General features: G+C 42.7%; 1 protein-coding gene across 1 annotated transcript in view; it reads right to left on the bottom strand.

The window, feature by feature from the left end:
• Positions 1-2,938: 2,938 nt before the first annotated feature.
• Positions 2,939-15,292, bottom strand: part of si:dkey-192p21.6 (uncharacterized protein LOC565246 homolog) — a 44,810-nt gene continuing 32,456 nt past the window's right edge. The window contains exons 16-18 of the mRNA XM_012850188.3: positions 7,290-7,360; positions 6,279-6,391; positions 2,939-3,157 (exon numbers count right to left, since the gene is read on the bottom strand). Coding sequence (XP_012705642.2) covers positions 2,976-3,157; positions 6,279-6,391; positions 7,290-7,360 — 366 coding nt within the window. The 3' untranslated portion in view covers positions 2,939-2,975. The remainder of the gene's footprint in view (positions 3,158-6,278; positions 6,392-7,289; positions 7,361-15,292) is intronic.

The raw sequence follows: 15,292 nt of genomic DNA, 5'->3' as shown, positions 1-15,292 counted from the left end.
CCACTGCGCCACTGTGCAACCATACATATATATATATATATATATATATATATATATATATATATATATATATATATATATATATACATATATATATATATATATATATATATATATACATATATATATATATATATATATATATACATATATATATATGTATATACACATATATATACATATATATATATATATATACATATACATATATACATATATATATATATATATATATATATATATATATATATATATATATATATATATATATATATATATATATATATATATATATATATATATAGCCTGTGTTGCCACTCTGCAGCTTTAGTGTGTCCAGTTTTGCAACATGGTGCAGCCTTAGTTTATAGAAGGCAGATACAAGTAGTGAAATCAGCCAGAATACATTTACATGCAGCACAGGAATGAGGCATCTTCTCTGATTCACGTTCACAATAAAATAACTCAACTTTTTTCTGCCACATACAATATGGCGGTGACGTTGACGTGCGAACCTGCGCCCTATGACGCGTCTACGTATATATGTCTGTGAGCAGGAGCACACTGACCATGACATGAAGTTTCCACGTCTGATAGACTACAGCCATGTGGATCAATACGGACGCACTGGTGCAAACGTGGCGTGAGCAACCACACCGCCTGCTTCATCACTGACCGGTTCCCCTGACGATGCCAGAATCAGAAATCTCTTCCTGACGCTGATAATGCCGCAGATCTTCTAAATAACCTTAAATATACATATCGGTATTTACAAGGAAAACTTTGTTCTCAAACGTGCCAATAAACTGTGGCGAGTCTATTGATCTCCTTTCCTTCAGCATCAGCGTTCTTGCCTCCATTACTGGCACGGCGGTTCGGAAAAGCCATTATGGACTTGGGCCTCGTTCAAGAGGAGCAGGATGCACCTAGCGGGACCCGAGCAGCAGCTGCAGCTCAGAGGACAGAGCATGTCGCCGCTGCAGCTTCTGGAGGGCCGTCCGTCTGGACGTTTCATTAACGAGATGGTCACTTCACGACGAGGCGCTGACAATGAGACGCGCCGGCCTCACGTCTGCAGGCCCTAAATCACTTTAACAGCCATTCATCCTGAAACCTGACGCACAACACGGAGGAGTGATTTAATTAGCAGCTTTTAGGTGATATGATGCATTTAATTGTTCAACATCTGAAGGTTCAGGCTGCGGCGGGGCTCGTCTGATGAAACCAATGAGCGTAATCGCCTAGATTCGCCAACAGAACGAGGTGTCAGCCCCATTAGCAGCACCCCTCTGCGAGCGGTGCATCTTGACCCCCATTAAGGCGCTGTCGCCCGCACGGCAGATGGCTCACACACGAACACGTCCGCACACAATGACAGGAGGAGCGGCGGCCATGGAAACCGGCTCATAATGGTGGGGCCTGGTGTGTGTGGTGGAATCACTTGGCCTAATTTGTTAAGTACCACATCAGCGCATCTGATCTAATCAGTCTTTTTTTTTTTTTCTATGGAGCAGAGCAGACATCTTGTTTAGAGACCAACCCGTGGTTTAATGATGTTAATAGATGGACTCTTCACAACCTTTCTCTGCGCTGCTGCTGCTGATTGGCTTGGATGCAAGGTTGCAGGATTTCCTTTATGTTCCTGGATTTCACAGATAAAAGTGTGGAGTATCATTTACACTGCAAAAAGGGAACTAAAAGCAAGTAAATCTTTCTTGAAATTAGTGTATTTTCCTTGATTTGAACAGCTGAATAACACTATTTGTCAATGGAATGAGTATTTTTATCATAACATAATTAGCTATTCTGCACTTGAAATAAGACGATGAATTGTTCTTATTTCCAGTGCAAAAATCTTGTTCCATTGGCAAATAGTCTTATTTACCTGCTCAAATCAAGGAAAAACACAAAAATTTCAAGAAGGTTTTGCTTATTTTGAGTTCCCTTTTTGCAGTGACTTCTAACTAGCTTGCAGACGAGTTATTTGAAACGAGGGCATTAGAGGAAACAGAGAAAGGTTGGACTACCTCCGCACCTCCTCATGGACTTCTACCAGTGCACGGTGGAGAGCATCCTGACTGACGGTACCCAGGATGCAACGAAGAGCAGCACACAGAACGTCTGTATGGCCCGATATACATACAGCATCCCCTCATACATGCACATGTACGGTCAATATACACGATGAGGATGTAATTAATTTCTGTCTGCTGTTCGTTACTTTTATCCAGCATTTTATCCTTAATGCTGAAGTCTATGCCACATTTATTCCTTTAGTCATGCCCAGATGCCTGGTCACACTCACTTGCCGCTCTTCATAGCTTTCGCTGCAGTTCTGCAGTTCACTTTCTCATCCACTACTTGTCTTTTAAGACGCTTTATTTTTATTCTGCCTTCTGTTTAATCTATTACCTATTTTTACTTTATTATTTTGTCTTTATTTGTTCTTTTTCTCGGTCTGGCAACCAACACAGAGCGGCACAGTTGGTGTCACTGTTGCTTTGAGGGTCCTGGGTTTGAACCACTGACTCTATTTATTTACTGGATTGCAGATTTGCCCGAAAAACTGAAGTCACTGGCCACAGCAACCTAAAATCAGAGAGATCCACCCTTTAATTTGTCAGGAAATAATCGTTTTTTCTAAACTCATCTGCTCCCGACAGGACAACTCGCGCTCCTTGGATAAATTTTCACAAAGTGGTGAACCATTTCTGCTTTCATTATGCTTTAATGAATTAATTATTTACTTAGAAAGCTCTTTCCACAGATATCTGAACCACAGGACATAGACGCATAGAATGACGTCATAAAAGCTATAAAAACATAAATTATTACTTATTTTCCTCTTGCCAAATAGATGAACTTAAATTAAAAGAGGAATTTTATAAAAAGCTAAAACATTTTCCGTATAAAATAAAACCACTAGAATAAAAAATAATTATTTCTAAGGCCTGCAGGTAGGAGTTGGGTCCTGCTTATATTCTGAGGAAAAACTTGTTCCTGTAGAGAAGGTAGGCGATGAGCACCCACAGCGCGGTTCCCCACAGGTTCTGCAGCAGGATCTCCCAGTGGCTCCCCTGGAAGTGCATCTCCCAGCTGAAGGGGAAGTAGAAGCCGAGCAGCGAGTGGCCAACGTACACAAAGATGGAGTTCATCCCTGGATGAGGAAGGGAGAACGTGGTTCAGGCGTTTTCAGAACAGAACGAGACACTTTTGCTCAAGATAATGGAAAAAAAAGTCTCAGAACGGTACTCTTTGTTAGGCATGCTGTTTGAACCTATCCTGTATCAGGGAGAAATGGAGTGGAGAAAAAAAAATAGACAGACAGGAAATTCAGGTTTATTTAATGTCTTGGATCGCTCCACCTGAATTATTAGCAGAGAGATGAAAACAGACGACATAAAGCAACATTAAACCGAGCAAAAGAAAACCAAGCGTGGAGTATAGCTTGCTGAGAGTGGGACACAGTTTATGGAAAAGCAACAGCAGAAGACTTGGGCAGTGAATCGACAGCCTGACCATCAGGCTGACCAGGAGAGCTGGTTTAGTATCTGAAGTTTATCAGCTGTTCCCCTGACTGGTTTATTTCTTTGAAACTTTGTACAGTCCAATGAAATGTGTCCTCTGCTTTTAAACCATCCCTCAGGGAACAGACTGGGGCTAAAGGTCTTGCTCAGGAACCAGGAGTGGCACTCTGTGGGATTTGAGCCACAGACCTTGCAGCCTTCCCAGGACACAGGTGCCTTGTTCTAATCCCTCAGCCACCATCGCCCCCCCCCCCCCCATCTGTTGATGGTTTTATTAAATAAATCAATAACTGCTCTCATCAAAATGTTCTGTTTAAACCACAATAATCCGCTCTAAAAGAGTTTTTTTTTCCAGTGACTAAATTGAATGTTTGACTTTTTGAAACTTCACTCCCACTAACCACAGCTTTTTAAGGCCAGACAGGAAGTCATAAGGGAACTAACTGTAGACATAAATAATAAAATCAATAATTCTTAGGGTCTGAGTCCAATACGTCTGATATTAGTCCCTTACTGCGTCAGTGCAGCATGGCATGGAGGAGGTCAGTCGGTGGTTCTGCTCAGGTGTTCAGGAAGTCCAGCTGGCTCTGATGGATGACTTCTGGTCTGCATTGTTGGTTCTGGAGTCGCTTATCTTTCTCTGGACAATACTTTGTAGATTCTCTATGGGATTCAGATCAGGTTCTGGCCAATCAGCGCAGTGATTCTATGATCATTGAAGTATCCCCAGAAAGCTTCTCAGCAGAGAGAACCATGATGTGGTTTAAAAGGTTCTGGTAGCTGGTTGACTTTGGACAAAGTGGACCAACACCAGGAGATCATCGCTGACTCTGGAAACTTCCCACTGGACCTAAACTTTAGGTCCTAAAGCAACATGGAGTCCTCGCCAGTCCTCCAGACTCTGGGGCCTTGATCTCCAAATGAGAAGGAAATTATACTTTCATCTGAAAATGGGACTTTGGACCACTGAGCAACTGTCTTGGTTTCTCCTTGGCCCAGGTAAGACACTTCTGACACTTCCTCCGGTTCAGGAAAGGCTTATGAAGGGTAATAGGACAGTTGTGGCTCATGTCCTGGGGGCTCTGGAGGCGCCGACCCCAGCCTCGGTCCACTCTTTGCGGATCTCCATTAATTCTTGAAGGGACCTTAAGCCCGGCATACACTGTACGAGTTTTTATCCTTTTCGGGCCGATTCTTCAGTCGTGTTTCAGCTGCATGGTGCGTCCTGCGTCATGTAGCATCCAGGGGGTAACGAGGGGCGATTAGCCTCTCACGACCACCTCCTGATCAGGAATCGTACAGTTGGACGAAAATCAAACCTGTTTGAAAATTAGTCTTGCCTCGTGAGGTGAGGGTGAGCGCCTCCTGCTGTTGAAGCAGAGCTTTGAGCCGATTTCCCCCAACCTTGCGCACTGAGCATGTGCAAACAAGGGAATTCTTCTTGTTCTCTGATGAAAACGTAGGAGTGGAGAGAAGCATGACGGCGGTAGGTGTGACATGGAGTCAAACTACAGAGGAGCTACTCGTAGAATTACCAAGGCAGCGCGTTCCGTTCTTGTGAGCCTCATTTTTAACAGTGAGCATCAACACTTCTGTCTTTTTCTTCTTCTACTGTTTACATTTGGCTTCCGGATGGATGAGTCCGAGTAGTGCCATCTTTCTACGGGGCTGAGTCCGACGTGGTTTTTAGGCGTACAGCATGAGCAGTCAGATCACATCAGAGCGTGGGGCTTTACAGTAAGAACAGATTTTGTGAACTGTGAACTTTTAAACCCTGAGGCTTTCGTTCTACAGTTTGAGCTGGATCTGTCAAGATCTTGGTACTAGTGCTGGTCTGATTCTTCACCTGACACACCTGTGCAGCTCCGCCCCGTTTCTCATTAGATGTCACGTGATCCACCTGCACCACTGACTATATAACCAGCTCTCAGACCAGTCACTAGTACCAGATTGTTACGAGCCACCGGTGAGTCTAATCCAGCATCCTGAATCCTGTCTGCCTGTTTCCTGACCAGTTTCTGCCTCCTGATTCTCAGAGCCTTCCTTTCCCTGTCTGACCTGATTATCTGTGCTACCTGGATCCCTGACCCCTTTCTGTGCCCCGACTCTGCCTACGGATTCTGATTTTGGTCTGTCTCTGGATTTCTGATCACCCGGCTTTGACTCACGACCGGCCCTCGGACTGCTGACTCTGGTTATTCCACCTGATCATCCTGCCTGACTCTGCCATCATGATTCTGACCAATTGCCTGTCTCCCGACCAATAAACTGTCTTAAAACACTACCTGTTTGTCTGGCTGAATTCTGGGTCCTCTGGTTCTATTCGTTAAAGTATCTAAGTACCACGACTGAAAACATCGTACAGTGTTTGCCCGGCTTTATTAAACAATCCGCTCAAGGCTACAGCCATCCCTGTTGCTTGTGCACCTTCCCCTGCCACATTTCTTCCTTCAACTCAACTTTTCATGAACTTTCCTGGATAAAGCACTCTGTGAACAGCTGGCTTCTGTAACAATGAGCGTCTTACCTCTGCTGTGGTCGGAGCCACTGACTGTCTTCTGGAGCTGCTGGACAACTGTCAAGTCAGCAGTTTTCCCCCCCAAAACCTTTTTACTCATATATACATTAAAATTACACATATAGATTTTGGATCTGGAGTATATTTCACATTATTTAGTTTATTAAACATTTAGAAACTGAAGCCAATACATCTTATTAAGTGACTTTGTCATGTGTTCATGGATGCAGTACCTGGGTATATGAAGGGCTGTCCGTGCCACCAGCCCTTCACGTCAATGACAAAGAACATGCCTCCAAGCAGCAGGAACGAGAAGCAGCCCAAACACGCCACGTAGGACAACGACCTGCAGAAACACACCATCAGCAACTTCCACAGCAGCTAAGCCAGCGCCGGCATTGCTACAACAAGCTGTTTGGTGTCAACAAGAGTGTAAACAGATCCAGTCCATCAATCCTCTGAAGCCGTGGGTCCGGTTGGGGCCCGAAGCATCAGCTGTGGATCCCTGGCATGCGCCCCGAGGATCCGTGCCAGCCTGCCATGTTTCTGTCCGTCTCTAAGTGCAACAATGTTTGATGAAATACCACCTGCTGTAAAATGGCTGCCGAGCTGAACCTCTCTGCGGCGAGCCTTCTTATTTATTTATCTCGTCTCCCGGCTGAAGTTGGGCCAAAAAGGACTCTTAGCCAGGAGTTAATTACCTCTAGACATCCAGGCAGGGACTCGTACTCAACAGCTCAATAACCCGCCCGTGATGAACGGCCTATAAAAGCCGGGCAGGTGCAGTAATAGCGAGGGATGAGCAGGGGGGCCCCCAGGGGAAAATCACCAGAAATTTGCTTACACATCACAGACGTAATGGCGTTCCTCCTGCTGCAGCATTAAAATGATTCACGTCGTTTCGGGGGTGGGAGCGGCGCACGTGGAGGCGCCATCTTTACTGATGATCGGTCATCAGGCAACATTCGGTTCAGAAATTCATATTCCCACGCTCAAATCCCCTTTCCATCGCAAAGAGATGGAAAAAATATTCAGAAAGTCCTTGTGAGGACTCCAGATTACTGGAAAAGTGATTACACCCCCCACCCCTACCCCCACCTCACACTCCAGGGTGATTATTTACAGCTGTAGCTGCCGCTGGAGGTAAGTAAACTCGTGTTTTAGCAGCCGTGATTTGTGCCCATCCTTCCCTTTTTCTTTGTGAGGGGAAAGTGGCTGGATTTAGAGGCTCAGGAAGCACTTACCAAAGGTTTTTATTGACAGGTATAAATCCTCCGTCTCGCGTGCACTTAGAAAGGATGGCCGCGGAGATTCCCTGAGGGTGGAAACGAAACAGATTTCAAATCAATGCGGGGCGATGAAGCAACGCTGCTTAAAAAAAAAAAAAAAAACACGGAGCCCCGGCGATTTAACCGATTATCTGGGAGTCAAACGAGCCCGGCAGCACCGCGTCAGGGCCCAGAGGCGAAGGGCCAGTCGGGTCCCTCGCCTGAAAGCTGGGAATCAACGTGGTGTTTGGGTTCCACATCACTACGTCAGATAAAAGGTGAGATAACTGGAGTTGGACCAACCTTCCTGCCAGGTGGGCCAACCTCGCTCAGGTGAAAATCCTCACAGGCCCACTTTGCTTTCTTCAAAATGAACAAGATCTATTTACGATTTATTAATGTTTTCCCTGCTCTGCAATGTTTAATGAGAGGAAATAGGCTGAATTTTGCCTTATTAAAGGAAAAGCACACAGTTTTTGTTCTGTTTTTATCTGCAAGCAAAGGTTCATTCCCTCACAAAGTTTACACTGCAAAAATAGACCTAAAAATAAGATTCTTTTTCTTGAAATTAAAGGATTTTTCCTTGATTTGAGCAGATAAATAGGACTATTTGCCAATGGAATAAGATTTTTGCACTTAAAATAGGAACAATTCATCTCCATCACCTTATTGGAGATGAATTGCAGGATTTCTAATTATCTTATTTTAGGGGTAAAAATACTCATTCCATTGGCAAATAATCTTATTTACCTGCTCAAATCAAGGGCAAATACATTCATTTCAAGAAAATGTTACTTATTTTTACTTCTCTTTTTGCAGTGTACCAAACTGAAGCAAAAACACACTGCTTGTTTTTATGGTCCTACTGGAGAAAACAAGTGCAATAGGCTTTATGGATAAGTATATATAAATAAAGAGGCGCGTTTTACCAAAAGGCACATAGGCAACTGCTCTGAGTTAAGGGGAAGATGGATGGTGCTAAATACAGGGATTAATCTGGAGCAGAACCAGTGTCCGTCTGCCTGGGATCTGAACAACATAAGTAAAATGTAATTGTTTTTGTGGCATTAGTGGACTTTATTTTAAAGCAGACTGACAGGAAACAGGGTTGAGAGAGAGAAGACATGCAGTAAAAGTCCACACACTGCAAAACCTGATCTAAAAATAAGTAAAATGTTCTTAAAGTTAGTGTATTTGTCCTTGATTTGAGCAGGTAAATAATATTATCTGCCAATGGAATGAGTATTTTGACCCCTAAAATAAGATAATTAGACATCCTGCACTTGAAATAAGTTGATGGAGATGAGTTGTTCCTATTTTAAGTGCAAAAATCTTATTCTATTGGCAAATCATCTTATTTACCTGCTCAAATCAAGGACAAATACACAAATTTTAAGAACATTTTACTTATTTTAAGTTCCGTTTTTGCAGTGCAGGCCGGGACTAGAACCTGGAACCGCTGCTTTGAGGACCAGGGCCTCCGTGTGTTGCTGCTCCTCCACCACCACCGCATCCCTAAATAACATTTTAATAAGTATAGTTACATTTATTTTAGATCAAGCAGATTTCTAAAACAAGTACTGCACAAGTCCGACTCTGCCTGTGAGTCCAGCGTTCCTGCAGACCTTGACGAGCCGCTGCAGATGATTGACTCGACCACTTAACCTCATAAACTGAGCTGTCCGCTCAAACTTTGCCCTCCATCAGGAAGGTGCATCTAGATGTTAGTTGTGGGTCGGCTGAGTCTGAACATTTCAAGCAAGTCTGAGCAGACGTGGACAGAAGGAGCCAAACTAGAACCATTATCAGCAGCTAAATAAAGTAAAACATGGTTCCTGTGAGCTGGAGAGGCAGTAATGGATCAAATCTCTTTAGTCCACATTGGCCAAGAACCACCTCCCTTCCCATTTCCTGTCCCACTGGTCCACTGAACCCCAGAAGCTGCGGTTTCTGGCCCAAATATGTTGGACGTATCAATTCTAGGGATTTTATTACATAAATTATCTGGTTTACTCAACTTTCCAAAGTTCTCAGTATGTTTACGGTCATTGCTGGAGTTTACATGCAAAAAGAAAGGAAGAATGGTTGATTGGGTGTGTACATTTTATATAAAAGGATAGGAAATAGTCTATTTTTTTAACAAAATCCTATTTTCTTTTTGCATATTTATCCAGAACTTGAAAACACTTTAATCCAACTCTTTTCCAGACCGTTTGGGGAAACTGTAAGTCTGGAAGTCATTTAAATTTAACTTCAAGAGTACAAAAACACAAAAACACCAGATTCCCCTACATCATCATTTATTAAAAAGGATGAATTCTAACATTAAAAAAGAAAAGTTTATGGAAAATAAACCTCACTATCCCTCCTCTAAACGTGTCCAAACCACCCCAGTCTGGCTTTATCTCCAGAACATCCATCTGGTGGACTCCTTCCTGATTCTCTCCATCCTCGTCCCTCCCAAAGGGAACCTCAACATCTTCATCACTTCCTTTGTCTCTAAACCTGACAGCATCGCTGGTCTCACCTCCATCTTCTACACCTTTCATTCTCGCTGAGACTTTCAAACACACACATGACGCTTTTCTCTGACCGTTCTAACCTCCTTGGACACGCTTCCTCACCTCTTTTCCACGCTTGCCGTTGCTCTGGACTACTAAAACTCCTCCACCCCCTTCATCCCTGCTCCCTGTAACCTCACCGCTCCACTTGGGCTCCTAACACACAATATTCTCCATCAGCTACGCTCCTTAAAGTGGCTGCTGTCAAAAAAGCCACGAGTTGCAACTGAACTGGGAAAAACTGTATTTTCTTATTCAGCACCTCCGGGGTGTAATACTTTACCGAAAGAGCTGAAGTTAGAAACCACCGTAACGAATGTCGTGATGGAGATATGTTCTTGTTTCTCTTGGGAGTCTCATTGTGTTTTTAACATTTTGTATTTCTTTTGTCATGAAAATGGAACTTGGTGTTTATTATGTATGCATTTGCTGTGATTTGGCTCCTACCTTGGCCAGATCGCTCTTGGAAAAAGAGATTCTTAATCTCAGTGGGGACTTCCTGGTTAAATAAAAGTTAAATAATAATAACAAATCTCTGCAGATTTTCCTCCTCCTGATCCCTGCTCTCACTGCAGATCATAATGTAGTGGTTCCATATTTATCTAGAGCTTGTACTGCAAAAACGTCACCATTTTTTATCTACACTGCAAAAAGGGAACTAAATGAAGGTAAAATCCTCTTGAAATTAGTGTTTTTTTCATTGATTTGAGCAGGTAAATAAGACTATTTGCCAATGGAATAATATTTTTACGCTTAAAATAAGAACAATTTATCTCCATTTTATTTCAACTGCAGGATGTCTAATTATCTTATTTTAGGGAAAGAAATTCTCATTCCATTGGCAAAAAGCCTTATTTAGCTGCTCATATCAAGGAAAAATAAACAAATTTTAAGAAAATTTTACTCACTTTGAGTTCCCTTTTTGCAGTGTAAAGAGATACATAACACACTGCAAAAAGGGAACTCAAAGTAAGTAAAATATTCTTGAAATGCTTGCATTTTCCCTTATTTGAGCAGGTAAATAAGATTATCTGCCAATGGAATAAGATTTTTGCACTTAAAACAAGAACAATTCATCTCCATTGTCTTATTTCAAGTGCAGGATGTGTAATTATCTTATTTTAGGGGTAAGAATACTCATCACATTTGCAAATAGTCTTATGTAGCAGTTCAAATCAAGGAAAAATATACTAATTTCAAGAAAATTTTACTTATTTTGAGTTCCCTTTTTGCAGTGCAACACTTTAAAATGCAGAGGAAATAATAATAAATCGTCATATCTTAAGGTCCTATCTATTCACCTTTATCTGGGACTCAGATACACGGAGAAACGTTTTGTGCACCAGACAGAAAACCCAAAGCGGTGCATCAGAATCCAGAGATGCTCGTTAGATGGATATCCATCATGAGTGTAGATGACAGAATCGATGGGGTGGAAATAGCTTAGCTGGAGCTGGATTGAGTCTCCAGGCTATCCAGGCTGCAGGATGTGGGATGGGGCTGGTATGTGGGGCAATCGCTCAATTTCAATCTAGCCCTTCGGAGGCCTGATCGTTGAACTTTAATTAACTGGGGCTGTTGTTTATTATGAGGAAGATGCATGGCTGCGCCGATATCTTTCTGCCACAGGATTCAGAAACAGACCAGAGACAGGGGAGCCGTGGATTAAAACCCAGCTGGTTGTTTAATGCATCAACACTGCGCTCAGGAAAGACTCTGTGGCTGAGCTCACGCAGCGTGGAGCAGGTCTGTTAATGTGGAGAACACATGTCTGAAGAATAAAAGCAGCCCCGCTCTGCTTCGGGCCTCCGGTGTGAACCAGAATCGGGTTTAGAAACGTCAATATGAAGAGCGGGCCAATCACTAAAACTAATTGCTTTTGTTCGGAACAGGAGTAAAAATAGATCCAGCCGCGGGAATAGGGAACCAGAAAGTGTTCGCATTCCAACGTTACACATATAATCTCAAACTTTGCTGAGTTTTATTGAGGTTTTACATAACAGACCAAGACAAAGCAGTGAAGTGGAAGGAAAATGATGGATGGTTTTCAGCACCTTTTGCAAATAACAACCCAAGCAAGTGTGGCGAGTTTGTGTTCTGCAGCCCCAAATCTAAACTTTTCTGATTATCCTTTTATTCAGGTCCAGCTGCAGGTCTTTCCTTTGACATTCGTTTTTGCACAACTACAAACTGGTTTTGTCCTTCCTTCTTAGGAAAATAGCTCAAGTTCAGTCAGCTTGGATGTGGAGAACAACTGTGAGCAGAAATCTTTATTGCTTACCACAGATTCCCATTTAGATTTAGGTCTGGACTTTGACTAGACCAATCTGACACAACATTATTTGATTCTCTGACCAGCTTCCCCCGGCATGATTCTGCCACCTCCGTGTGTTTCCACAACAAGTGTGTGTTCAGGGTGTAGTAACATTTTAAACCTAAAATGAAGGTTACTGATTCCTTTAGAAGCTCTCACTATTTTTTTTACTTGGGTTGAAGACCTGTCACATAAAATTATTAATAAAGAGAAAAAAAAGCATTCATCTCCATGTTGGTTTTAGCATTTATTGTAAATAATGATGAGCTGAGTCAGCCCAGTCACCAGAGTAAAATGCTGCTATCTTAGGAAATTGGAAACTTCTCCAATCTTGGTCTTAATGTTTTTATGCAAAGACTTTTGCAACCTGCACAAACAAGAGCTCAATCATTCATAATGATCTATAATATAATTAATTAAATTCCCATTATTACATTGTGACAGATGATCTTTGCAGTGTGACTGCAGTCTGAGAATACTCAGTTGTCCTCTATACCAAACATATGGGAGCCCTGTTTGAACGGATATTTTTAACTGCTTGATAAAGTTTTGGCACCAAAATAATTTGGTTAAAACAAGAAAAGCATCATGATCCAGCAAAAAGCACATCTTTTAAACTAATTTAATGTATAATTTACCGGTAATATTACATGCAAAACTAGAATTTAAGAAAAAGATTTTCTCATTGAACCTTTAGTTTAGTTTCACCACATAGAATCAAAGAGAATGAAAAGTTTCCACAGTGGGGAAAACTAAGTGTGACCTTACTGTTTCCAATGGATTTTAGGAGACTTGGCAGTCAGGTGCCGTTAAATAACGATCAGCGTGAGCACCGCTATAAGAGCAGGAGTTTTTAAACACAGTGCCAGGAAGGAAAGACGACAGCAATCACCTCAGACAAGCAATGGCTGCTGCTCGTTGATCTGGGAGGGATCAAAACCACTGGAGGGCCATCGTTGTAACGTTATAAAAAAATGGTTCCCAGGTGGAAAACATGTGGGAAACCGCTGCTAAACTTTCCAGCATCTCCCTGCCAAGGTCAGAGCCTGAATTGCTCAGAGAGAAAAAAACCAAGAGCTCCATGTCAGACTCCTCGGTTAGCAGGTTATTCTCTCTAGAAATTCTCTCTAAACGTACATTTGAAGATCAAGTTTTCTAAAGCTCAATGCTTTTGGTAAAGATGAGGCCAAGGTTAAGCATGGTGGGGGGAGGGGGGAGTGGGGGGTGATGATTTGGGCTCTACAGGACTTGGCCATCTTGCAGTGTTTGAGTTTACCATGAACTCCTCTGTGTGCCTAATTATTCTGGCGTCCAATGTAAGGTTGTCCGTCTGACAGCTGAGGCTTGGACTGAACATCGTTGTCAGGACAATGGTCCAAACACCAGCACCAAAAAGGCTGACGCAAGGAAATAGATCAAGATGCTGCTGTAGATCAGTGGAGAGCCACACGTTGTCTTCACTGCAAAAAGGGAACTAAAAGTAAGAACAATTTTCTTAAAATTTGTATGTTTTTCCTTGATTTGAGCAGGTAAATAAGACTATTTGCCAATGGAATGAGAATTTCTACCCCTAAAATAAGATACTTAGACATTCTGCACTTGAAATAAGATGGAGATGAATTGTTTTTATTTTAAGTGCAAAAAAAAAATCTTATTCCATTGGCAGTCTGATTTACCAGCTCAAATCGATGAAAAATACATTAATTTGAAGAGGATTTTGGTTCATTTTAGTTCCCTTTTTGCAGTGTTCTCTCATCGAATGTACTTAGTTTTTGACAGACAGAAATATTTTCCCATGACTGTAAGTCGGCTGAGCTGAGGTTATCCCTGTTTTCCTCCAGCTCAGCTAGGTTTCAAAGGCGGGACGATGGCGACGACGCTCCCAGCCCCTTCTTCTCCATCATCGCTGCAGGTCACAGGGCCGGCAGCAGCTCAGGAAGTCTGCCCCCGCACGCTGACGCTCCTCCTGACCCCGTTTTTACAAACCAGCCTCGCCTCTGCAGCGAGTGGACATGCATATTCACGCCAAGGCCAGCTCTGCACCGCCTGGCCGTCTGACGTGGCTGGCTCCGGCGCTCGTTAGGGCAGAATATCAGCCTCCTGTCGCAGGTTTTAGAAATGCAACACAGGCCGTCTCATGTAACGCTCGCCTTCTCCCTGAGGGACGCCCGTTCTGAAGGGAATAGATGGCAGCTCGGTCCTCTTTCTTCTGAGACCACCCAGAAACACGTTGAAGCTGAAAGCTTTAAAGTATCGATTATTTTATTTTGAATTTAGCTGAGAAACAGTTTATTCTAGCGGGTCGAGGCGTCTGTTCCTGATGCTTTGCATGCGGGTACCCAGCCACGTCATGCCGAAGCCTTTTAATGCAAAACCACATGTGAGACCCGAGCAGGCGGGCGGGCAGAGGCGATGTGTGTATCCCCCCCCCCCCGAGGCGGCGGATACTCATGTCTTCCTGGAAACACAGCCACACATGGATGCTGCTGAATTTGTGATGAGATCACACACATGTCCTCGGCTAAGTCCTGCTAATGAATGACTATGACCAGCAATGACTAACAGCTGGGCGACTGGCAAACACACTGCAGTTTACCTGTGGGGCGTAGTAAAACATCCAGGCTCTGGGTGAGGCATGCAGGGATACCGGCATGTCTTTTTTAGGCCTAGCCAAAGCCCCCCCCATTCTAAAAAAAAAAAAAAACAATATATATATATATATATATATATATATATATATATATATATATATATATATATATATATATATATATATATATATATATGGATATATTAAAAGCAGACATATCGCCTTCCTCTCAATGACAATAAATCTGACTAAACCGTTCCTATTTTAGTTCATTTAGGATCGCTGTATTTAAATCTGGGAACGCCGACATGATGCCATGGCTTCGTACTCCTCTGACCTTTGAGCTGAATGCAGGGAGGCCTGTGGCTCCCTGTATCTCAGAGAATAGACTTTAAAATACTTCTGTTAGTCTATAAATCCCTAAATGGCTTAGCACCTAAATACATCACAGACTTGTTATCAGGTTATCAACCATCCAGACCACTAAGGTCTTCTGGCTCCAGCCTGCTCTGCA

This window comes from Fundulus heteroclitus, chromosome 22 (assembly GCF_011125445.2).
Source record: "Fundulus heteroclitus isolate FHET01 chromosome 22, MU-UCD_Fhet_4.1, whole genome shotgun sequence".
Taxonomy (NCBI): domain Eukaryota; kingdom Metazoa; phylum Chordata; class Actinopteri; order Cyprinodontiformes; family Fundulidae; genus Fundulus; species Fundulus heteroclitus.
Note: the sequence above shows the minus strand (reverse complement) of the source record. Positions and strands in the feature narration are given on the sequence as shown.